The sequence below is a fragment of the Diadema antillarum genome, unplaced genomic scaffold (assembly GCF_040938485.1).
Source record: "Diadema antillarum isolate AM-2024a unplaced genomic scaffold, OU_Dant_1.0 seq00000191_RagTag, whole genome shotgun sequence".
Classification (NCBI taxonomy): Eukaryota; Metazoa; Echinodermata; class Echinoidea; order Diadematoida; family Diadematidae; genus Diadema; species Diadema antillarum.
Window position 1 is genome coordinate 225,366 of NW_027271255.1, and position 26,772 is coordinate 252,137.

The window sequence follows — 26,772 nt, forward strand, 5'->3', positions numbered from 1 at the left end:
GAAAAAAAAATAACAATTTTCATCTGCTACAATTGAAATGACGAAAATATACATTTGTGATCATAATAGCAAATTTGCTATTGCTGTACATAATGACATAACAAAAATTACATTTTCATGAACAATTATCAATTTACATACAGTCACTTCCCCTATGCTCTCAAAAAAATTGCTTAAATTTAACAGTGATAATTCAATTCTTCTAGCATTAATCTTAATAATCATCCAAATGAATTATGCAGCAAAATTATACAGTAATAAATAATGGAACCATATTATTTATCAACCAATACCCGCCCACCTACACACACACACACACACACACACACACACACACACACCTACCAAGAATAAAGACAAATTCTTCTTCAAGAGAACTGTTTCTCCACTACTAAAAACCCAATGTGGCCAGTACATAGCTCTGAAAGTTTTGTGCTTCACTTCAACTGGGGGAGGGGGGGGGGGGGGGGGAGGTGGAGGGTAGGAGATAAGAACAGAAGCAACCAAAATCTGCTTTTTGCCTTTTTACTCCCTGCTTGCAACGAACCTGACACACTCTCACCTTGAACCGAGGCATCAACTCTCGGCGCACGGAGGATACAAAATCAATACCGACTTGTTTCGAAATTAATTTTCATACCCTTGTCCCAGCCATAGCTCCCGTGTCCTAAAACTCAATTTGCCCCGCAATCTAAGTCACATTCCTTTGGATGAGTCATGACACCTCGCCCGTCCATAACTTATCACCCCCGACGTGGGGGTTAAAGAAAAAACAAGGAGAAAAAACAACGAAGCCCCCCATCTTCATGCACAGGACTATGAATAATAGACACCACAAATTAAATAAAGATGAGTTTAGACGAACACGCTCATAATAACGACTTGCGATATATTTTGTGCTCTCTATCCCCGGGCTGTCAATTCATTCTGAGCTGAAAAATATTGGAAATATATCAATATGAGTTATTTGCACCGCTGGGAGTTTTAACTGTGCCATGAATACCTAATGCCTATGATGACACATCTTGTGATGGCGATATTGACAAATCTTTTGAATGGCGTAGATGCCAAAGTCAACAGTGAACCGAGGCACATCGTTGCTACAGAAATGACTTTTACAGATGTGAAATAGGCCATAGAGATTAGATAGACATGCTTGCAAAAAACTTTAGCTGATAAGTACAGCAACTGTAACAGATGTTCTTGACTTCATTCTTAACTCCACTTTAATACAGTATCCCAAAAATATCAGTGAAAAGAGAACAGAACAAGTAGTACTCTACTGACCATCCTAGCCATCAGAGAAGCTGCAAATCTGTTCACCAACTTTAAATAGAGAGAAAGTGATTGAGGAAGGGAGTTTAGGCAGATATCATGTGCTGAAGCCAGCTTCCTTACCTCCACCGATGACATCCAGGATGCGTATCTGGCTGGCGTCGATTTCCGTGGCGAAATCCTTGACCGCCTGATTGGGGTCCTCGTAGGTGAAGGGGTCGACGTACGTCTTCACCTTCTTGATGTGTGGTAGGATGACTGTGGAGTGACCAAATGTGATTGCTGATTTTGTGTTTTTGTTTTTTTTTAAGGTCATTTCGGGCGATGGTGGTCATTTTTGAGATGAGGTCAGAGATGGTGTTTGGGCGCCATGGAGAGGATGGCAGTAACCACGGTGACAGGAGGCAAGTGCGATGAATGAATGGCAACACGGCACAAGACGGCAAATCGATGCAGAGGTGGCAAAATAGATAGATAGGTAGATAGATGTATGGACGGATAGAGAGATAGATAGATAGACACACATAGTGCGAGAAAGATATAGATAAGACAGGTAGAAAGAATGACATATAGATCAATAGATAGATATGAATAGATAGATAGATAGATAGATATATAGATAGACAGATAAAAAGTGAAAGAGATAATAGATATATTACAGACAGAGATAAAAGGGAGAGAGAGAAAGAGTTGGTAGATGGAGATATAGATAAAAGAGAGAGAGAAAGTTGGTAGATGGAGATATAGATAAAACAGAGAGAGAGAGAGAGAGTTGGTAGATGGAGATATAGATAAAAGAGAGAGAGAGAAAGAGTTGGTAGATGGAGATATAGATAAAAGAGAAAGAGAGAGAGGTGGTAGAGAGACAAGAGAAACATATTAATTTGTTAGTCATACACTGCAAGCAATCTTCTCTCGCTTTTGTTAGTTTGGGACAGATGCATCACTATCTTTAAGGCATGTACAAGCAAAACACAAGCCATCATAATAATACTGTATATGAAGAGTTTGTTCGCAAAAACTGATAAGTCCATTTTTGAAGATTTTGAAATATGGTCTCTGTCATAAAGTACAAAATAATACCCTTTAAATGATATATTGGTCACTACATATAAAAGTACATTTTTGAAGTTATGGTCATAAGAAGCAAATTTTTTTTATTATTCTCTTTATTTTTCTTGGCCTTTAATCGCAAATATCTCCATTTGGCAAATATGGACTTATTGGTTTTTGCGAACAAACTCTCCATATCCTCTTTCAGTGGCAGTGTTAGTTGCACAATGCTCTAAACTTGCACACATAAAAACACCAACTCCTAACTTAATTTTTGGTCTGGATTTGTAAGCACCCTTCTCTTTCTTTCTTTTTTTCAATCAGTTCAAACACTACATCAACATTTTGACAGTTTCTTTTAATGTTCTTTCTTTTCTGTTATTTGTTTACACTGAAGATTAAAGGGGTGTTTCAGGTGTTAGTAGCACTTTACAAAACATACAAAATGCGCAACTGGGAAATCAATCAATGAAAGGCTACAGCACAAAACATTTCAAATCTATGAGAAAAGTAATGACTTTGGTTTCCCTGGGTGGGATTTTAAACCATTCTGTTCTTCTTGCCATAATCCCATAGTTCCTCTGCCCATATAATCTCCCAAATGACTGTAGGAAAATTGCAGCGACGCTGCTGAATTTTGTGATGGTTTGAAGCGAGAAGAAAAAACATATAGTTTGAGAAATAAACTGAGGACTATAAATAGAGTTTACATGATGTTTTCCCGGAGAGGCACTCGGGTCTATCTGGGCAGGCCAAAAATTTGTCTCTTTTGTAATTTTGTTTGCCCACAATGACGTAAAATCAAAGTGTTAATTTGTTTTGAGGATCTTACAGCCAGAAGCCTTCTGTAGATTTTCTAGTGAGCAATGCACTGGGTAATATCGCAGTACGACTGGTTTAATAGTGTATACATTAGAATCCATTATATTCCAGCTGGCTAAGTGAGCCATCTTGTCAGACATGACAGTAATGTGAGAAGAAGACACAAACCTATTATAAAATCTTCTTATTGCTCATGATGTGGGGGATTCTATAAGTTAATTGACTGGGATGAGGAATCAATGAGTTGGATACTAATGTTTGCAAAACACTGGTACTCTAATGTTATGTCAAGATGGAGAAGATATTTGGATATACATGTATGGATGCATGTGGACATGACTACCAACAAATTACAAATGTTTCTTTCTTCAAATTTAACCCCTTCAGGATGACTATCTAAAAAATGTCACTAAAAGATACAATCAAGCTGCCTAAGGTGCTGATAGCATTACAGTCTCTTGCAAGGAGGTTTATAAGACAGCACTACAAAGCAAATACCTCACGTCACACTAGCATCCCCTTTAGGGACACAGCCCACAAACCATGGTGTAATACGAAATGCTGCACTGCAAACCATCACACAATCACAAAGGCAGCCAAACAACTTTTCAAACATGACTTTTTTTTCGAAACATTATTAACGAGGTTTTCAAAACGAACTACATTATAAGTTTAAATCTTGAATCCATATTCTGTATTCATACAGCATGCATGTAGTGCCTTTCTAATCTAGCTAATCCACTTCAAGGAAAATGTGAACTGCCCATTCTTTTTGCCATCACATTATCTTGCTACCAATTTTCTTTCTTTGCTACACATGCAAATCTGAATGCAGAATCATTTGCAAACCCAAGAAGAACAACACACTGGTTGCTCTTGGCAATAACAAACAGAGATTTCTTTTACCACAATAGCTTCTGGCACTGGTTGATCAAATCAATTTTGTAGCCAGTGAGCATAGTATGACAAAAGTTACCTAACAAAATGTGAAAGTATCTTGAAAATGTCTCACGATATCAATAAACCAAATGTAGACATATCCATGAGTAGTTTGCCATATTAGTATGTCAACAAGCATATCACTGTGTTTGCATCATATGAAAACAATAAAATGAAACATCTGTGGAATGTCAAAAGTACCTTCTCCATTTGTACCGTTGGCGTAGATTAGATGACCGTTTTCGGCTGGAGGGACTTCCTTTTTCCTGCGGAGAGAGGGATCCAAAGAGTTCAGTGAGTTTCAGATGTCACCACTCATTACAGCAGCAGAATTCAACCATGAAGAACACAAGGCATTTGGTATCAGCAAGAATGTAACAAGATAGACCATTCTCTATTAGAGCAAATATATAATATTTTGCAAAAATATTATCTATGTTATATTGCAGAAATAGATGAGTCGAGAGAACAGTTATAAATTGGCATATCAATATATTGACAGTAGAGGTTTATGATACCCCCAGATATGGGTTCTACACTATTTACAAAGCAGAATAATCAGATAAGATAGTCACTTTGCGCAGGCTTTACACGAAAGTATGGGATATAAACATACAGATGCAGATAAAATATGCTGAGAGAAGTTGATTAAAAGATACCATTACAAGAAGATGCAAATGACACCTACAGGATCCTATCAAGTATTATCTACCTTTAAGACACTTATATCAGAAATCTCCCACATTACTTATGCTCGACGCTTCTTTTCATAATATTTCGTCCCTCTGCCGACTAGAAGCAGGCTGATTATATGCGAGATGGAAAGTATGCGGTGCATTCTTCTTTGTCGTTTATATATTCTCTCTCCCCCCCCCCCCCCCTCATCCTTCTGCGTTCCCGCTAAATGGCCACACGAGCTGTCTCGGGGAAGAAGAGAAGAAGCCTCGAAGTGTAATGCCCATTTAGGGGGCTTTTAAGGGATGGGGGATTCTGGGAAATGGCCTATGTCGTCGATGGTAAATGACGACGGTAAGGCTGCATAAATGCTGATGATGCTGTTAAGGCCCCGGTACATGGAGCAGACGGTGCTCTTTTGCTACCCTCTCACTCCGGCATATTACTCTGCCAACTAGCGGGAGAAGAGGGGCTCGAATAAATTAAAGGAGGAATTGGAAGTTGGGCTTCTACCGAAAAGTGGATTCTCAGTGCATGTGGGAAAAAAACCCACTCCTTGCAAATATTCTCTCTTATTTCATTGACCTTAAGAAGATTTTTCTTCTTTTTTTTTCATCTTTCAAGGAGATTTATCACTTTCATCATAGAAAAAGATCTGCAAAAATGTAAGAAAAATTTTGGCAAGCATTGAGAAAAATACAGTAGTTTGAAATAGCAGTGGCATTGTGCGCCATGCATTCCATATCGCTTTGTTCACAAAATATTAGAATACACAATTTCTTTCTTTTTTAATTTATTTTTTATATTTTGAATAGATATTTCAACTCTCTTCATATTGGACACAATGTAACAATATATTACATCCTACATGGATTCCTTGAATAGATTCCTAGAATACAATGATTTATTGATTTTGCTGTTGCCTTTCCTTTTTGACATTAAAAAAAAGACAGTAATCTGCACCCCTGGAGTATATCATCTTTAAAATTGCATTAACATCAGCTTGTCTTTTTTTCTCAATGGGAGTTAACTGAATCTCATATCTGTTACTTTACTCGGACAGGTTTGATATTCGAATCACTGCTGTGTAAATAAGATGTTTCCTCATAAACTATTATAAGCTGCTTAAACTGTTGATCTATATGTTGTGAAACAACATACCTAGACAATTGGGGGGGGGGGGAGGGATGGGACCCTTGCATGTAGCTCTGCAAATAACATTTGTTTAATATTCCTAATCTGCAAGTTGCACTACAAAATACACTGTTATTGTTCTTAATATGAATATTTTGCATTAGTAAATATACTGAGTTAAGCAGTCTAACAGTGATTTGCAAAAAATACTTTGGCATATGTTACAAAACATTTACAATCATCAATATTTATGATAAACTGATTGATTTTTCTCTCAAAGTTAATATTCTAACCATGAGAAACAGGTTATAATTTCAGCTGGTTTTGAAGTAAAGAGAATAACAAAAAAATCAGGAGAATTGATTGATAACAAATTCTTATTCATTGGAAGGTTAAACCATGTCATGTATACTTTTACTCAACCACTTCATGTAAGTATCATACAGTTTCATAAAGATATCACATACCCTGGTCAGAAAATAGAGAAAATATGAGTTATTATGAGTAAAAGAAGATATACGTAATGGACAATTATGATTAAGAGGATAAGGGATAGACTTGTCAATCTTTTTTATTTCATTCCACATGCCTGAAAAGACTATTGCTCGGGGAAAATTGTTCTCTCCATGGGGCACAGAGTTAGGGTATCTCTATTGGAAATGTTAGCAACATTACCAGATTAAGGAATGCTATTAAAAGTGTGTTAAAAAAAAGAATTTTTTCTTTGAAAATTCTGTCTTCTTACCAGTGCTAATAGTAGCCAAAAACAATACAGTTTCTTCTTTGACATTCTCACCTTCAACTCTATGATGTATTCAAACTCTGTCTTGCAAAATTATTCCTACAAACATGTTTGCATTCATTTATTTATTTATCTTTGTTCCTTTACCTTTTGGTCGGAAAAAGCAAAGCCTTTCCACGGTGTTGGACAACATAACAGAATGCAATAATTGTCCATCAACAGAATCGTTCTAAATTCTAATCTAAACAAAACGGTGTGTGCTTTTTGGGACTATTTACGCACAAACAAACAGAACTAAGTCAGCTACTCTATATTCGAAAGACGGTGGTGCAAACAGATCTGCATAAAGAAGAAGAGCTGACAAGTGCTGCATCAACAGGATATTTCTCAAATGTCTTCTCTTTTTTTTCTCTCTCTCTCTCAAAGTTGAAAACGGCATTTTTTTGAAACAATCACAAATTCACATCGGTGGCTGACCTCTAAGATTGTACAAAGAATGAATTCAAGAGTGCATCTTACTTTAAATCTATAAAGTGAGAAAAAAGGTCTCGGGACAAGCATGCAGATTTGAATGGAAACGATTCAGAAAGAGAGAGAGAGAGCAAAAGTAACGGGACATAAAGAAAACTTCGCTTCTATTGTGACACTGGTTTCTATAGTCACCCTTACGTCACTTTTCCTGTTTTTCCAAATTGTGAGCAATATTGGATTTGTAAATGCTGCAGTTGTACATCCTGTGCACGCCCTTTAATCGGTTTTCAATGTCTCATTTATACATTTATACCAACCCCATTAGCTTTCCTGCTCTTTTTTTTTCCTCCCAACAATATATCTCTCTAGATAAAAGATGGATAGTTCACTGGCATGATGCGAGGATTGGTGGGCGTAAATGAGAGAAAAATACCAGTCCAAAAAGAGCAAAGGGGGCAAGGGAGAAAATGGTCTGAGAAGATGGCTCTCAATGAATGTTAAGAAAGGTGAGCAAAAGCCCAAAATGTTTATTTTTCTCCCGTAATGGTGGATTAAGCAAACGTACCTGGCATTAGAAAAATGGCAATGGAGATGAAATCCATAAATGAGTTGCTGAGCACCTCTGTAAGTAGCCCATAACCCTTGCTTTAACTGAGCTGATTATTGTATATCCACCAAATTTGCGGTTGGCATATCCCCACGGGTCGTCTTTGATGCGTGCTGCATCTTGCGTCTTTGCGCACGGGGGTGGATAAAGTCATCCGCCCATAGAGAGCGGGAGATGCGTGTAACAAATTGGCAATATCGCACTAATGCAGTCTTTGCGCATACCGTTCTATTCATAGCCACCGGTAAACAAAGTTTGACGTACACGAACGAGGGCGAATCAAGACCCTCTCATGACTGTTACAGACAGCCTTGCCAATTTGACGTTGTCTATTTTTCCCTCTTTTTTGAAATGTACACAATGATTGTAGAATAATTCCCTACATTTTGAAATATTCTCACAATTGAACATCTGACATTTTCCACGAGAAATAGTAAATGTTTATGCTCTTAAAATTTTGAAACATATACTCCCATGCTTATTTCAATTCAACCTCTGCGACACATCCCTATTAGCCAAAATGCCAATCTTAATCACAAACCATTATCACTCCCAACAAACAGCATGACTAATTTACTGCTGTACACAAGGAGAGAAAAATATGAGCTTGTATGTGCCTAGCAGTACTAAATCTATGTGTTGTCAAGTGAATTTTTCATCACTTATGAAGGGAATATCACTACCCTACACAATACTTTTCACAAAACTCAAATGACTGATCGGAACATGTGAACATGCTACAAACGATGGTAGAGAATGAAAACTAAAATACGCTCATATGTTTGATAAATGAACATAATGATGGTATCTACAGCAAAGAGTGGCTTAAAAGACTGTTCAGATTACCGACTGACTTCACTAAACTAAACTGTGATGGAAAAAAAAATGTACTCAATGAAAACATTGTAACTGACAAAAATCATTGATGTGTTGCAGATGAGGAAATAATATGAAATATGAGCAAAGTGAGATATTATACTATCTCATATCTAGCAAATTATGAATTCTCATAGATAGCAAATGATGAATTCATGGAAATGGTTGTCTAAACTCTACTCAAAGTGTGAAGAACATAACAGTTAACAAAAAACTCCAGGTTTGCTAGCTAAAGGTGCTGGCTGCTGGGAAAATAAACGGAGGTTACACAAATGATAGATCTTGGTAAGTTTTTGGGGAACCTAGAAAGGATTACCTACGGGGTAATCTGCTCTACCAGAAAGTGACAGAGGGAACGTTTTTCTTTTCTTTTTGCTTTTACAGTATCATACACATAGGGATTGCCAACACAAACACCGCATGGCCTGGTGTTTGTGTGTGTGTTGACACCAACCTTGCATACACAAGGCAGAGTAATACACCAATTATCTTTGATGAGTAGGGTATGTGTGTGGGGTGAAAGTAGTGTGTGCATGTGAAAATGGATGTGGTGTTAGGTGCCAAAACAAAATTATTATGGACACACACGCAGATGAAACACAACGAGTAGCAGCACAGGCAAATACGCATGCATGCAATGTGTATGTCCAAAGCGTATAGTGTGGACACCGAACACAGAACACGGTAATATGCTGCAAAGCTGAAATGAACAGAGAAATGAAACATGCGAATATGAGAGTATGAAACATACCATACGCAGGTATCATCACATCTAAAATGATTTCGTCAATCCACGAGAAAAGATCTGTTGATGCCTGAGAAATCTCTGAACAAGTCGCATTGTGATAGCATTTTCTTTTCTCAGATACCATTTTTTTTTAGAAATCCTAAATATTTATCTATCTTTTGAAGTTTTATTTCTTCAGGAATATCACCAACTGGCAAAGCACAATAAACTCATGGTTGCATCAAAAATCATTTTGATGTGATCATATAACAATTTTCGGTTAAGCATACAAAAAAAAAGAAGAAGAAGAAGAAAGAGTACAGCTAACTCTTGTTACCTAGGAGGTGGAACAGTAGATATCTGATAGTACAATTGTTGCTTGGCCTTCCATCTGAGGGAGGAGAGTTAATAAGTGGAAGGGCAAGAAACAAGGAATCATAAGTCAGTCAACAGCGAGTACTTTGGGTGGACTCACTCCCTCTGGATGAAATGGTGAACAAAAAAAAAAAGAGAAAAAACACACTCGTGTTGTGATAGCGGTGGTGGTGATGATGATGATGGTGATAACACTGAAGTGACAGCATTTGTTTCTGTTTTTTTTTCAAACTTTCATTTGGAGCAGTTTTGATTTCTGGGTGCAGTGTGCAGGCTAAAAAAAAAAATCAAAGAAATTTGGTGCAAAATGGGTTGTGCCATTTTGTCGGAGGTGCTGTTAAACGTTACGTGCATGTCACATGTGTCCATAGCAGTAGCGACACTGCATTCACAATTATTGGTGAACTAAATTAGACAGAAAAAAAAGAAAAAAATTGGCTAAAAATGTCAATCGTCAAACAGGTTGAAGAAAGTCAGGACAAAAATTATACCACTATCAAAATAGAAAAAAAAAAAAACCAAACAGTTTGCTCTTGTTCTATCTACACGGATGAAAGTCACCTATTACAAAAAAAAAAAAAAAAAACTAAAACAAAACACAAATACCAAGCCCACATATTTATGCATTTCAGGGTAATTTGAACATCATATTCTTTGTACACATATACTTGGCAATTTACTTCTAAATTGACCATTCCTGCACACTCTGTACATATGGTAGTCGGTGTCGTGGAAGGCAAAGATAACGTTTGACAAGCCTAAAAGAGTTGGCATTCGTTCAATTTATGATGAAACCATGAAGTAAGAACACCCTGGGACTGTGACACCTCTGTATATGAACCATTCCGTTTGTCCTTAATAGATCGAGAGACCCATTAAACTTTACATGTACATGATATGCTCTGCCATTTTAAACCAATTAAATCAGTTTCAGATTTCACGCTATCTGAAATGACTATCAGCCCTCTTAACTGACATTAATGTCTGCATCTAAGATTTTGAATTAAAGATTGGGATTGAGATTGCACTACCAGAGCAGTGCAGTATTAACTCATTTGCATATTCAAATGAGGTGCCAAAATTTGTTTTTAAAAGTGAAATGGAAGGAAGCATCATTTTGGAACATATTAGAGGAGGAACAGCATTTACACTATCAATGCGTCTCAGCTTAAACACAGAATATCAGAACGGTAAAGGGAAAATCACCACTGCAATCTCTTTAGATGGTAACTTAGTGTCATTTTTTTTCCCATGAACACATTATTTCAAACATTGGATTTTTGTTAAGTAACTTGCGAAACCTCTTTTAACACTTGTCAAACATATCAACGTACTTAGCCCTAATGAAACTAAAGTAAAGGGAAAAAAAAGACTGAAAAAGAAAAGAAAAGTCATCATTTTATTTGCCATGTACAAGCACCTGAAATCGATTGCTGACAATTTGACCTTACTTCTACTTCTTATTCACAGTAAGAATCATTCTACATCCCCTTGAAAGCAGTAACCCAAATGACTCAAACTCTTCTCGTTTCGTTACTTTTTTTTTTTGGGGGGGGGGGGGAGTCAGAATTCTATCATAATAAGGTCCTCACAATATTAGTGAAATTAATTTTGTAAAGATGAGTTACGAGGAGGTATCTATTAATTGTAAGCGCAAATTTCATGGTGTGTTAGAGACGAAATAGACAAATGAAGCCTTCTTCTTTTTTTTTGTGCATAAGGGCAATTCCGCAGTTAGGTGGACATGACATGGATAAAAGAAATGTGCCTCTTTATCTTACTCTTTAATCTAGGTATCAACTACTGCCATGGATGTTCACCAATCATTAAGGTCTTTCAAATTCAGTAGATTTTATCTTTCGTATTGATTGATTTCGCGAGATCTAAAACCATCATTTAAAATGTACATGTGGGACTGGGGATGCTGAAATTCACTTAAATGCAAATTACGGTGGGTTCCTTTGAAATTTTTTCCTCAAAGTTTTGCTAAAGGGTAAAAGATAAATACATTTAAATACTCCAGAAGTCATGTGACATTTTGTCAATTACAAAAGGGTGAAATGACCTGTGGAATTACTCCGGACAAATGTAACGTTACTAACTGTAACGTTACTAACCATGCTTTTTGGGGTCTAGCTAAGAAATTATTGGTCGAACTGCTAAAAAACATTGTGTGAACATTTGTCATGATGCAATAATTGAAATTAATGCAACACTTTATTTGAAGTAACTTGAATTTTTGCACACTTTTTGTTACAAGACATTGATTTTTTTGTCATGTCCTTTTTTCGTAACGTTACTAACCAGCCCTTTAAGTTGCCATAGCAATGCTATTATTTATTGGATTGTATTCATTCTTTTCTGTATCATAAACCTGGGACTGATGAACATGTTTTTGACATAATTTTGGCTTTAAATGAATAAATGGTAATTTAGTAGTAAAAACAAATATCTAAATTTGTTCAAATGTAACGTTACTAACCGCGGAATTGCCCATAAGGAAAAGTCTGTAAGCATTTTTTTTTAATATTTTTTTTTCTTTTAATGTGAGAATTGGTCTAGTCACCAGCTTTTCCCTTTGCTATGCTGCATACATTGCCATCACCACCACCACTGACATAAAACAACATATTAATCCCCACATTTTTGTGTTAAGACACTTTTTTTTTTTCACTGCAAAAATGAACAAAACATGCCAAAACGAAAGTTTAAAAAAAATAGTTAAATGCAGTCAATTTTTGGCAGGCACATGCTTGTCATGCATTGCATGCAAAAAAAAAAAAAAAATGAATAATGAAAATAATACAATCATGCTGTCATTTCAGCTAACCATGCAAAACATGCTAAAAGCAATCTACTACACACATGCTATGGTAGTCTACGCAAGACAAAAAACAAAGCAAAAAGAAAAAGAAGAAGGGCACATGCAAGACGCTTTATACACTTTAAAAAAAAGAATACAGGAACAATGACACACAAGTGGTGACCACAGAGTGGGAATAGCATGGAACAGGACAATCGGGAAAGAGTTGAACGAATAAAAAGAGGAAAACACGCTCTTTCTGTCAAAAGAGCGTCAGACATGGGCGTGTGAAAGCCGCTGTTTGAGAGCTCCTTACGTGGTGGTTGCATGTCGGTTTCTTTCGGTGACACTTGGTGAGATTTGAATGAGCTACATGGGGCACTCGGTAACGCTCGTATCTTTGATACTACATGGTCGGTGTTGCGTGAAATTTTAGCGTGACATATCTATATATAATATGTGTTGTATATATGGAGCATGGTGAGTTGGGGGAGGAAACATCTACAATGTAGATATTATACTATCAATATGATTATACATATAACTTCATGACTGGCCTTGATTTGAAAATATACACAATATATGTACACACATGAAAACCAGCTAAATATCCCCAAAATTCCAAACCATTCAAAACTCTTGGCTACTGGCGAATTCTATTCTAAACAATGCAAAAAGACATTATATTGTATTGCACAAAGACTAAAACACCTGAATGAAATGAAAGCAAGAACCCCAATGTTCAAATAGCTTATCAAGTTTGGAGTGTGCAATGCTCACGAAAGAACTACAAGTTGTACCTTTCCTCGTAAGGTCAACTCTTGTATAGATCTGATTCCACTAAGCAACCAGTAGGGTGTAGCTCTAGCACTGCTCAATAGAACAGCTATTTCATATTAGCTACCAAGACCATATAAGTGTTGGCTATTCTAGCAAGAAGAATAACCCTTGTGCCACACTACTCAAACAAAGAAATGTCCGGAAAAGACCACAAAAAGAGATAATTAAACAAGAATACTGATCCTCTTTACTCCCCCTTGTGAGCACCCTGATTGTGTCTGGCATTCAAAACTGTGAAGGGCAAAAGAATTTACTGACACCAACAAATGCTCCTCAACAAACCAAAAGCATACAGAATGTGAGTTGAAACCTTGACAGAATTAATTTGAAGTATACTGAAAGTAGAAAAGCTGTTACAAGGACTAGAGCAGAAATGTGGACAAAAGACGCAAAATGTTCGGTTTGATTACAGAAGTCGACCCAAATGAAAAATCTTGTAAGAGAGAGAGATAGAGATAGAGATAGATAGAGTTCGATGAAACAGAAGTTGAGAGATGGAGAAAAAGGGTGATTCCAATCAAGTATCATTGTCACCTCTAAAGTTTTACCTGAGAATGTAATGAAGAATTAGCCAAGATAAGGAGATAATTGACTAACCGTCTGGGTACGAGTATGAAAAATACAGGCATATGTTGCGCATTGTTTCGTATTATCATGTACGTATATTTCTCCGACGGGTGGTCTATTTACCTAACTTTGTTGGCGTCGGGACCTGATACCTGGGAATTTGACAGCCCCTGTCTCAAATCATTCAAGGATTTTCTGGGGTGGTGGAGAGAGAAACGTACAGACGATACAAAAAAATCAGGCATTCCAACGGACAAATCAGAAGAGAGAGAAAGAGAGAGAGAGAGAGAGAAGATATACATCACCAATGACATGCATCCAAACAACTTTGAAGAGAGCACTCCAACACGTAATCTCAAATTAGCGCTCTAACATCATCCGTCGTATACATCTTTTTTGGCGCCCTCTCATGTCCATTCTTGTCAAACAGAATGGAAGTCATTTTCCTGCCAATTCTTTTTACTAAAGAATGGATCATTCCAAACTATAAAGCATACCACTTCTCCTCCAACAACGATTATCCACTTCAAAAAGAAGTTCTCAAGCTCCCCAATAAGCTCGCCGAAACATCATCGATTTTGAAAATGAAACATTTGGGAAAGGCTTGAACTGAATTACAGTAGTTTAGTCTGTTTTACACCAATTCAACAACACTGTCTTTTTAAAGTGTAGAATAATATAGTTTCGCCTAACCCATTGAGAACGAGTCCCGAGTATACTCGGGCAGGGGTCTATCTATGGGAAATGCATGTTGCAGCAAAATCAGTCCGTCCTCAACAGGTTAATTTACATGAATATGCTAAACGGAAACACAGCCCAACAGCATCATCTTTTAAACATCTATCTAACTGAAAAATTAATGGTGAAGTTTGCATTCATTTTTTTCTCACAAAGCAGTCATAGAAACTTCAGTTTATGTGCAAAATATTTTACTGATATATGATTTTGGGGTTATTTCACTGAACTATTTATGTATTCCTTTAAATAGTCCTCAGTAACATCTTCTAATTATTCATTTTACACGAGCCTACTTCACCCCACCCCCTTCAAATTGATGAGGTCAAAAACAAAAAGGGTATATGACATTTAACCTTCCTCCAATATCACGTAAACTGGTCCTGTCATCATGTCAAATTAAATCCTAATCTATCAAAGTCTAGCTTTTGATCTTTCAATTTCAATATTTCAATCCCCTAGCTTTCCCAGTTTACCACGTCTTGGCGCATTAAATAAAGACTTTCAAAACACAGCAGCGTGATGACTCACACAGACACAGACAGACAGACATACACACACACAGAAGAAAGATAAGAGAGTGTATTATGCCCGAGAATGCTAGTCTACGCAGAGTTTATTACACACCTTTTTATCCAACCACCAGATCAAGATGCATCAGGCAAAAAAATATCCTTCTACCATTTGACCACAGCTTTGACAAATCACACAAAACGATTCCAGAACAAAAACAAAACAAAACAAAACAAAAAACATGCAAAGCACAAATGAAAACACAACAAAAAGTTACATGCACGCTCGTAAGGGACGGCCCATTCACTGTTTGTTTATAAAAACATACAAATCAAAACTGTTGGTACATACTTCTATCTATCTCAGGAAAATAAAGATTTAATCACATGCATGCCATACTGAAAGGAGGTATCTGTCCCCACACAATATGGAAATACACAAAAATGTGTTCACAGCTGTTTTGTGAGTATAATATGTGCAATAAAATTTTTAAAACTGTGACAAGTAATGTCTGTCATTCAAACTGTAGAGAAAAAAACTGACACAGAATCAAAGCTTCTTTTAAAAATCATAATCTTTCTTGGGGACAAATGCACACATGTAGATTCAGTTGTCCATTATCCTTTTGCTGCCACTCTGAGGTTAAAAGCTACCATCAGCATGGTTTGATGATTGTTAGACTGAATATAAGCTGTCTGTATTTTGCAACTGGCCACGGTAGTTATAATCCCATGCTGTATCACTTTGCCCCCCCCCCCCCCTCAAAAAAAAAAAAAAAATAAACAAAGCAAAAAAAACTCCCGTCATTTTCCCACCCCACCCCCATTTACACAGATATGATCAAACAGATGCGATTTTCAGAAATCTTTAAAAAAAGACAGAATAAATGTATTTGTGCGTGTGGTGATGTCTTTAAAAAATACAGTACCGTCTCAAACCCCTATCAGACAGCCCTATGTGGTAGGATTATTACTGACAACAATTATAATTATCAAAATGGGATTAGTTTAAGTGTAATGATCCACTGTGCGATATGCTAATGGAATTCTCTTTGGGTCTGAAGGTATTACATTATGAAAAAAAAAAAGTAATAAAAACAGATCAGTTCTGATATATAAATACAATTGTTTAGTTATGTTAGAGTGGATATGTGTCTAGGGCGGGGGGGAGGGATTACAGTTAGTACATGATGCAAATGAGGACCTTATTTTCCTACACGATCCTTACACCTGTTTTTCTCCAATCGCGGACATTCTTTACATTCCTTACCACCCGTGACCGACCAGCCTGTCACGTCGATCACGCCCATTTTGAGCTCTGACCAATCAAAATCTACCCCCTTGATGACATATATTCTATTTCTTTATTATTTGCATGCTCTTCAACACTTTTTATTTTCCACTCAAATGCAATGGGCAGACAAACTTTCATGCGGATGTCATCATTCATGACGATGGGCTTCGTCGTCACATACTCATTGCCCTGCCTACTGCTACCGATCAACACACGGACAAGCTTACGGCAACAAAAATAAAAACTCGTTACAAACAGCGGTGAACGATGATGCCACCCAAGCAGTTATAACAATCAATCAAAAAATCCGCTCTCCCTTAGAATATCATCGCTGCTTTGCGGTGTGGAGAAAAATATATCAACAGCATAAAAAAAGGGTCAGCATTTACAAATTATCCCAAGAAACAAGTTCCTTCAGGTTTTGCTCGCATAAAGCTACATCCACACAGCATTCGGTAAACTCATGGTTATTAGTTTAATCAATCACAATAAAACGAAAGGCGAAAGGGGTACTGTATTTTTTCCTCACGGCAAATGGTTGTTAAATTGTTTTCATCATTAGCAGGTGCATAACAACAACTCTACTCATCAAATTGTGTCTTTTCTCTCTATGATTTGTTTTTCCTCTAATAATCCATTTGCTAAGGGGCAAACAGGATGAAAAAAAAAAACAACAACTGAGTTTACAATATCTGCTGGTCATACTCAAAAAGTTGTACCGTGTGAAAATTCTGGGGGAAAAAGCATAACTGCTCATGGCACATACACATGTACTTGCAGCGTGGCAGAGAAATATCTCGCTCTGTGGAGCAGGGGAGGGTCAAAGGTCATACGTGCAACGTACCTTCTCCAGAAGACGAGGAAGATGACGACGGCGACGAGGACGACGATGATGAAGATTGCCGAGACGGCTGCGGCGAGGATCACCGTAGAAACACTATGCGGCTCAGACCCTGCGAAAAGGGATGGGAATAGAGAGTAGATGAATGTAATAACTCTTGTTCGTACTTTCTCAATCTCCTTTGTTGAAAATCCATGAAGAAGTATTCACTGTCTTTAATCAGGGATGGGATTTTTTTTATATTATCTGTTCCTTCCTCATCTAATATTTCCCTTTGTTTTTATCGTCTTTTTCTTCTTCTTCTTCTTCTCCTCCTTCTGGCTAAAAGATGTACTGGTTACATTCGCAACTCATCAAAAATAATACTGAATACCTGGATCGATGATGACTTATTGCACACACAATCTATTAACAGACTACTTTAACGAAAGAAAAAAAAGTGCAGATGTATGTGGTATGATGGTCAACTGAACCCTATTCTGAGTCATCCGTAGTGCTTATTCAATGTGGTGTAACAACCCGTCGAGGACCAGTCCCAAGTACATTCGGGCAAGTGTCTATAGGAAAAGCGTGTTGTATTAAAATCGGCCCGTCCTTAACTGGTTAAGGTCAGACATATTGGGGATGAACTTACCACTGGTGGTCGCTAATACTTGTTGACTGTATGCACCAACACCACTGGCAGTGTTTGCTGCAACCTGTTGATTGAAACAATTATAAAATTGATAAGAACAAAGGGCACAAACATATCACAAAACATGAAATAATTCATTCCCCGAATTTGGCCATGGAAGATGGGTTAGTTTTGTGTGTGGTTCTAATTTTGGACTAGCCTAAATTCATGTGGACAAAATCACGTAAACAAAATATTTGCACCTTCTTATTTTTATGCCGGTGTCCTATTGCATGAAAATTTCCACAGTGGGGTGCATTTCATATTTACAGCATAAGGGGTAGGAAAAAATAAACGCTTCAAGAAAATAAATATGAAGCATAAAACAAACGAGTGATATGCCAATCTCAGAGAGCATCTATTCCTACAGCGATGCCACCGTCAAAATTTTCTATTTCAGGTACATAATGAGCTGCAAATCAAATCATTTTTTTACGTCTGGCTGCCAAAATGGAAGATAACAAACTCACAGAATCTCTCCTTGTTGGATGGGAGCAAAAAAAAAAAAAAAGGGATAGGCACCAATCACAAGTGAAGCCATTTTTCATCCCTAGTGAGAATCATATTCTTATTACCACGGACAAAAAGAAAGTCAAAATGAAAATCAATTCAATCCCCATCTTTATAACTCTGCGTTTTGGGACAACAAGAGGAATAGACGCTTTTTATCTTATTCCTATTTTCTGGAAGATTGCAGCTGGGCATCGCATATTAAAGGTATCTATTTCAGAAAATTGTCATCCCTATCTCATCAGTGAGACAGGCAGCACAGGATTGCGCCTAAACTTAATCACGGAGTTTCTGGGAATTTCATGCAGTTATGCCTTTGAAAGAACTATGCAGGATCTGCCCCCAGGCACTGTTGCATTTCTTCCCAAGAAGGACTTGCTTCTCAAGCAGCGAATACTTCTTCAACTTAATTCAACTTCAGCCCAGTGCTTTGTATGAAACCCTATCTAGTATTATAAACAATTTGTTTGAGAAAAAAAATAAGTGGAATTGCTGTAGCTCTCCAGAAACACAAGGCAGTAGGACATTCCTGGCTCAAGCCCTTATAGGATAGATCTCTTAATTTAAAAGTGTGAAATAATTCTTTTCTTGGCACAGCCTAGATCAGTTATGCATTGAAGATGGATCATTGGGCAGCCCATCAATTCTGGCCTGAAGTATAAGACTTTCCTGGAAATATTTATGCTGAAAATTTCAGTCGTATGTCACATTCTCCTTGCTGTCAAAGGTCAAACAGTTCTACAAAGTCTTCAAAATCCTTGTAATAATGGCCTGCAAATCAAATCATATAATGGCTGGCTACAAAACTGGAAGATAACTTATCTTACAGAATCTCTCCTCATCTGATTAGAGCAAAAAAAAAGAGATAAAAGTGGAAAGGCTCGTATCAGCAGAGAAGCTGTTTCGACTTCATCTTGGAGCATTGATCTTGCGTACATGGTAAGCATGTTGTCTGCGAGTTCTTTAGACTTTCTTGCAAAAAAAAATCCTTCAAATACAAAACACCTTTAGATCACTAAAAACACGGCAGAGACAGGACTCCTTGGAGCTTCTCTCTTAAAAAAAACACCCCAAAACAAACAAACAAACAAACAAACAAACAAACAAACTAAGAATTTGGCGTCCAGGAGCAGAGATGGTTGGGATATGGGGCGGTTCCAACTGGGCGGTACACGAGCGGTGGCACTCACCTTGAAGACATAGTCGGTGCCCGGTTCCAGCCGGCGTACAACCGTCTCCTGCACCTCCCCATCCAGCACCGCCTGGTAGTGGTACTTGACGCTCTCCTGGGTCTCGGCGCTGGTGCGGTAGATGACCTGGTAGTTCATGATCTCACCGTTGGGGAAGAGCGGCTGGCGCCAGCGCAGCTTGATGGAGTCGTCTTTGGTGTCGGCCTCCACCACCTTCAGGTCTCGGACGGCGGAAGGCACTGGGGTGAAGAAGAGAAAACATTGGAGAAAAGATGTGGATCAATATGAAATCATCAATGAATCTTCCTCTAGATCATCATCATCATCTTCATCACCATCACCATCACCATCACCATCACCATCACCATCACCATCACCATCACCATCACCATCACCATCATCATCTTCATCACCATCACCATCACCATCACCATCATCATTACCATCATCATCACTGTCACGGCTCTTACCTGGTGCTTACCAGAATCGCACGCGTGTGTGTGTGTGCCACATATTTAACTCACAACTAGTATTATTTCTTTGGGGATTATGGCATTAGAACAAGTAGTAAGTATATCTAGCCTGTCTTCTGACAGCTTTGTTTTAAACATAAGTGACCTACACTCCATACCATTTTTCAATGAAAATATTTGGGTTCAGCATGACAAAAATGAACAGTGTCACAGCTGAGAACTTTTTCTCCTCAGTAGATGCTGTGCTTTGTTGAGATGAATATGACAAGAAACAAAGAAGAAAGTTCACTGTATAAGCATCATGATTTGAGGCATTGGTCATAACAGAAAAATCTGTCGTGAACATTGAGCAATGTTTGATATGTATCCCAATGGTGCAATAATCAACCATTCTGACAAGAGCACTACAAGATCCATTTGAGTAGGCCTCATGCAGCCAAGGGAAAATGATATCATCATCAATGTTATAATCTATTACTATATGTGACCGTGCACCTCAAAACGAACATAAAGTCGCACACACTGATTTTGGGTGAGGACTGAAAATATGTGAAATGGGTCAACCTAGCCGAACTTGACTTTTTCATATTTTCTGAAAGAGCGGGTCTTCTTTTACATTATCCTAAAATTTGGTATCATAAAATGGGCAGGAAAGTGTGTTTTTTAGCAGTTTATCTCGAACATTTTTGGTAGAATAGTGTGATTAGGTGTGTCTTTAGAATCCCTTTTTCATTTCTGAAAAACCTTGTCCACACTCTTCACTTTTAACTTTAATAACTTTTGAAAGGATAGTGCTACTGCTTTGAAAGTTGGCATTAATTATGGAAAGAATGTGTTAATGAGGCATGCTTAATTTCACTATAATCTGATAATTCCTTCATTGTTGTTACTCTGGTGGTTTACTTCCTGTTTTTTGTCCCATTCATCGCACAGCCAGCACGGTTTGGTAAAGATTAAGCGCTTGAATAGACACTGTACTTCAGAGCCTCTTTTCTCAGTTCCCACTTTTCCTGAGTTTGTGCTTTCTTTCCAATATTTAGATAGGTTAGGAGAGTCCATTTGATTTGAGTTATACATCATTTTAAAGCTTAAAGTCTGCTCTTTCAGAATATGGTCTCAACTAAAAATTCATGTCTGGCGACTTTTTGTTTGTTTTGAGGTGCAGGGTCACATATTTTGCCACAACTGTGTCTATCATCCAGCAGCATGTATCTACTTAATATGCACAGTTCTCAGTCTCCATTCTATGTTTGATACATCATCACAAACATACATAGATATACAAAATAGAAGGAGGTAATCTTCATGCTTCTACTGGGGCTCATGAATGTTGAGAATATGTGGAAGAGAGGCTCAGATCTTCGCCCTTAACATGCCTGTTTACATTCTGGCATCTCATCCATCTGACTTTGATTGGCATTAAGCTAGGGGCGGGAGCAGGAAAAAAAAAATCAAGTAGGATCTACAGTGTGTGTAACAAGGGTAGAAGGATCCCCAACATCTGCAGAAATTTGATGCTCAATTGGTAGAGCCCGTGATAAAAGTAGCTGAAACATTTACTCCTTCCTCCTTAAGTCTTCTCACCCCTGCCGGGCTGCCCGAGCACTTCGCTCGCAAAACATCCAATTTCGGGCGCATTTACGTCTCAATCGACACGTTAGATTGCGGGGCGCATTGGAGGCATCAGCGAGAGAGAGAGCTCTGCGCATATACATTGGCGGCTTGCGACTTCTTTGGGGTGTAGAGGGAGATATAAAGACAGAGAGAGAGAGAGAGACAAAAATACTTGTATCACATTGCCTAAGTCTTGCTGACGCTACGCATAACGCACAAGCTCGCCCAGAAGTATTCAATAACACCCAGCAAATTCCGGCCGAAAAAGATTTCCTGGCAATTTGGAGGCGTGCTCTGATAAAAATCTTTGGCTGAGGAGAATTTGATTTTCTTTTCTGTTCATATTTTACCCCCCTTTGGAGGTGGGGGGAGGGGGGAGAGGGAGGGGAAGGAGGGGGTAGGAGGAAGAGGAGGAGGAGGGGGAGGAGGAGGGAGAGGGTAGGCAGAGATCTGAAGGGGTAAAAGAAGAGGGGCAAGGAGGCAATCAGGGTTCCACCAAAACTGTACAGCACATCTCCCTCCATCCCCTTATCCCCTTTCTAGTTTCTTTCACCTCTCTCTCTCTCTATCTCTCGTACACCCCCTCCTCCTCCCCTCCCCCCCCCCCCAACATCATCCCATCTGTCTCTGGACCCTCCCCAGTGCTCCCATCTCATCCGTCAGTGGACTAACGAGGGCCTCCTAGCAGAGGGCTCCATCTCTCAGCTCGTGGAATGACTTGACCTTCCCCGACCCTCCGTATGAGTTGATGACATCTCTCCACTAAACTTTGTCGTTTCTTTTCTCTCCCTCTCTCCCCCTCCCTCTGTATCCCCTTTTCAATCATTTTTCTTTTCTGCTTAAACTTAAATCTTCATGAACTCAATGTTATTAAAGAAATTCGTAGTAGATCATAAAAGTTCCTGGAGACTATGACAATTATAAGACTTTTGAACATCCCCTCTGAATGTCTTATTACTGAATTTCTATTTTTTTTTATGTGTGTGTGTGTGTGTGTGTGTGTGTGTGTGTGTGCATATTTCTGCTTTGACATTTGTTGTTGTTGCTGTTTTGATCTCTCACAAACGACATGCCTTTCTTGCAACAGTACCAAAGCAAAACTTTTGAAATGGCAACTGCAACCAATGCTTTAACATGTACTTACTGCATCAATAAAACAGACAAGCATATCAAAGTGATCTATCTGGACAGGTAAATAAAGAGAGGGACAGACAGCATAACACCCCAAATTTTGGTGAGGGGGCATATGGAGATGCATTTTTCTCTGGCAAGGAGTAGAAAAGAGGCTCCAACACCTAAGTGAGGACCTGCTCTTCCACTGAGAAGCAATTACATCACGTATGTACGTACACATTGTCATCGAGAGCCCTATTGTAGATGAAATTCCGGAAGAGATGGATAACAACTGACAACGGCAATATTGGTGGACTACAAGCCAACCATGCATGTCTAGCTCTCCGATGACCTGCCACATGTGGTATCGATAAAACTGGATACCGGAGTCTATTTCCACCCATCTATAACCCAGCACTAGCAGCCCTCATATCACACAACAGGGGATTGACCACAAGTCACGGAGCCCTCATGAAATTTTGAAAAAGACGGAAGAAGAAGACGAGGAAGAAGAGAAACAAAAATGTCATGGCACCTGAAAAATGATTTGGCAGGGAAGAAAAAACGATCTACCAACAACTCATCCAAACACCCTCGGACAAACAGATCAGGCTCATAACTGCCCGGGATTGATGAAAAGGCGGGCTTGATGGCGGCCACAAAACGTGATAGAGGCCAGAATTGTGGAGAGAAAAAGGGGGTAAAATGGCTTGTTTGGAAGTCAGCTCCCTCTATCGGAAATTCCAATAAATCTCCTCTCTTGTGTGAAGTAGAGGTGCCCTCCCAAGGCACTGACCTGCCGTGGAGCGGTCAGTCTGTACAAAACGTGAGATGTTTTCTCCTATCTCTTCTGGTTCATACTGAGGGGGGAAACGAAGTTGTTTGTATTGGAAACTCAACAGAATGCTGTGTTTCTAATTCTATGACATTCCCGTTTGAAAACTCAAGATTATATCCACTGTAGAACTTACAAGACTCTAGTTTGTTACTGTTCGAACTTTCAAAGTCATGCACTACTGCTGATATTCTAGTGTAAAGCCATCGGCCGGAAGTCATCGCGAACTATTAAAAGGAACTTGGGCTTTGACATTACAAGTTTTCACCACTGCCGGAAGAATCTGACGGCAGCAGAGGTTCGGAGTTTGCACGTATGGTGCCCGGTCTGATGCGAACCTGTCTTGTGAGGTGTCGCATCTTCTGGTAAACAAAGATTGAGGCTGCCCGCTGAAGAATGCCACCTCTCCTCGTCTTCCGCAGTGGCTTTGGCGATGGCGATGGCGGCTGGGCGGGTAGGGGAAGGGAATACTTAATTTCACTCGCAGCAAAAATGTAAACCAGACTTTCCCCCAGTTCCAAGTCTGATTAATAGGTAGCATTCCACCGGTATTAGCACTTGTAAATCTCACGTCACACCTGCCAAACATTACTGGGGCTCCCAGCCTTCGCTGCACTTTTCTTTTCTCTCCTCGAGATGGGCAGCAAAGATAAGGGAAAGCAGTCGGAGGAGAGGGGAGATGGAGCGAAGAGAGACTTTTCCGTAAAGGGAAAATTTGTTTCCAAACAGAAGGTCAGTGGGGGAAAAGAGAGAACAATGTGAAAGACAGAAGTTTGAATGCAATTGCACAAGTTTTTGATAAGAGTTATGACAGTTTGGTAGTGAGTTTGCCCAAGGGTGTTCGGATGGGTTGTTGGTGGGGACTTTGTTTTTTTACCCCTGCATTCAGCTCAAAGATGATTTGCTCTAGACGCACACTGATCGCATCGTTATAAGACTGACAGATATCAAAATGGTCATAACTTCCATGATTTTCTTCCAATTTCTCTCAAACTTTTACACAGACAATAATCTATATTTTGCTGTGTTTTAAAAAAACTATCAATTATTATATACAAACAGCTGGAGAACAAGGCTAAAAAACCCTGAAAAGATGCAGTCACTAAGAATGTCATGGACTGCAATCCCCCGAGCTGGCCAAGACTAATATTGTCCCCAACCACCATTATGAAGGAGAATATGACAATGCTAGGCAATATCAAAAGCTATTTGTATCTTCTGTCAGAGAACTTGGGTGTGGTCCATTCTTAAGATGCTTTTCACACTATATATTCCTATCCATATGTTTCCATTATGAAATATTAGATTTACAAGAAATACATAAAAAAAACCCCAACTTTCCTGCCAATTCATATGTGAAAGAAGAGACCAGACAAGAACTGTATCAGGCCAAGGCAAAATGAACCTGTTTCCTCCCTCCTCCCCCCAAGCAAATCAAAGGATGACAAAATCCTTTAAAATCCCCATCGAAGGCAAAAAATGAGGGAGGGAGAGAATGGCACAATACATTTCCATTCCCACACAAGACACAAGAAAGCTTGAGAGAATTTGATGTAAAAAAATTATTGCTTGACGCACAGAGCGCTGAAGTATAATAATTTTCTCACAGGAGGAGATGCTCTTAAAATTTTGAACGATGGCCACGGAAGGCACAAAATCTTGGCCTCAAAGTCCAATTTTCCTCTTTTTTACACCCCCACACCGCTTCTTGCCACAAAGCAGGTTTATCTCAAACACATGTTCGACAAAATATTTGCGCGTCTGTGCCTGACCTTGCCGCCACACTTCCCTCACACGTCCAGAAGATGTCGTAAATCAATCCTCTCAGTCCCATATGTTGAGATGCACGTCGGGGGAATGGGGAGGCAGAAGAATGCCATTGAGAAAGCACTGGGGTAGCAGATGTGGCTGACTGAATTTGTTAAAACATTAAAGTTTTAGATCATTCAATTTTTCCTCTTTCACCTCAGACCATCCAAATGGAAGGGGCACAGCTTTTGCAATGTGGGTCTCTTGCATCAAACTTTAAAGGGTCGAAGGCGTGACATCTAAGTAAAAGAAACAAACATGACCATGAAATGAAAAAGAATAATACACACTAGCCCTACTACCAAAACAGCATACCTGCTTAATTAAGCAAGCAGGGTTTTGATGCATATAGGCCCTACTTCTCTGAAGTATCATTTCAGTATTGGTATTAAACTTTCAACATTATCCCTTTTATGGGCATGTTAAAGCTGGTTAGATTACGATGCTATTTTTTTTTTTCTATGCTCTATGACTCTATGTGTTGGTGGAAGTCAGTTATCCCTTGCCTAAAAGTTTACACCAACTTTCATAAATGAAGTAGTGCTCACTGCCCAGGTTTTGAAAGCAAATTTCAGTGGCCGGATGAGAAGGCATTCATAACTACATAACAAAACATAACACAATGACACAGGCAATCAAACAGTGGACAGCAAGCTTCTAGCAGATCTGTCTCTCACTACTGTGTCTTATCTGCTCCGATGTTGCCATGACAACCAGCAAGGAGAACTGAATCCTCTGAGAGGATGACATCCAGGTACTACAATCAATAAGGTCATGGTGCTTGGCACAGCCGAGAGTTTTGACGTGACAACGTCTTTACAAACTTCGGAAAGATGCAAACATCTTTAACAAGTGCAATGACAAGTCCAATATCCATATCTCCTTTTGAGGCAGACACTCAAGAACTAATTTTATAAAAACACTTTACTTCTGTGGACATTTGCTTTGATGCTCGAGATCGATCAGCATGGCATTTTGGATACTACTAAAAGCCTAAAAGAGTGATAAAACCTGCATATCTTTTGAGAAGAATGGGTAATTAGGGTCTCTTTCTGCTCAAACTACAATGACATCACAGTTTGTCATCCGAAATTTGCAAGTATAAAAACGCCGCAAAATGCACTTCATGAAAATTGAAAAGCCCATTTGGAGAAAGAGTAAGAGTGATTGGGTTTCCTTTGTCCTCTTAACATTTCTGCCTAAAATCCTTGTATTTGAAGAGCAAAAGCATCAGACAAAACTTCAAGTTTTCCATTTGTGGGGACAC

At 38.7% G+C, this 26,772-nt stretch overlaps 1 protein-coding gene across 7 annotated transcripts in view; it reads right to left on the reverse strand.

Annotated features, from left to right (window-relative positions):
* LOC139728692 (ephrin type-B receptor 2-like) overlaps nt 1-26,772 on the reverse strand; it is a 48,186-nt gene that overhangs the window by 6,450 nt on the left and 14,964 nt on the right. The window contains exons 3-9 of one of the 7 annotated variants that reach the window (XM_071639630.1): nt 19,662-19,900; nt 17,923-17,986; nt 17,292-17,400; nt 14,030-14,101; nt 9,659-9,712; nt 4,291-4,355; nt 1,399-1,533 (exon numbers count right to left, since the gene is read on the reverse strand). In XM_071639630.1, the coding sequence (XP_071495731.1) occupies nt 1,399-1,533; nt 4,291-4,355; nt 9,659-9,712; nt 14,030-14,101; nt 17,292-17,400; nt 17,923-17,986; nt 19,662-19,900 (738 nt within the window). Of the gene's footprint in view, nt 1-1,398; nt 1,558-4,290; nt 4,356-9,658; nt 9,713-14,029; nt 14,102-17,291; nt 17,401-17,922; nt 17,987-19,661; nt 19,901-26,772 lie in introns of all 7 variants that reach the window. The other 6 variants (XM_071639629.1, XM_071639632.1, XM_071639633.1 and 3 more) reach the window with 6 other exon arrangements.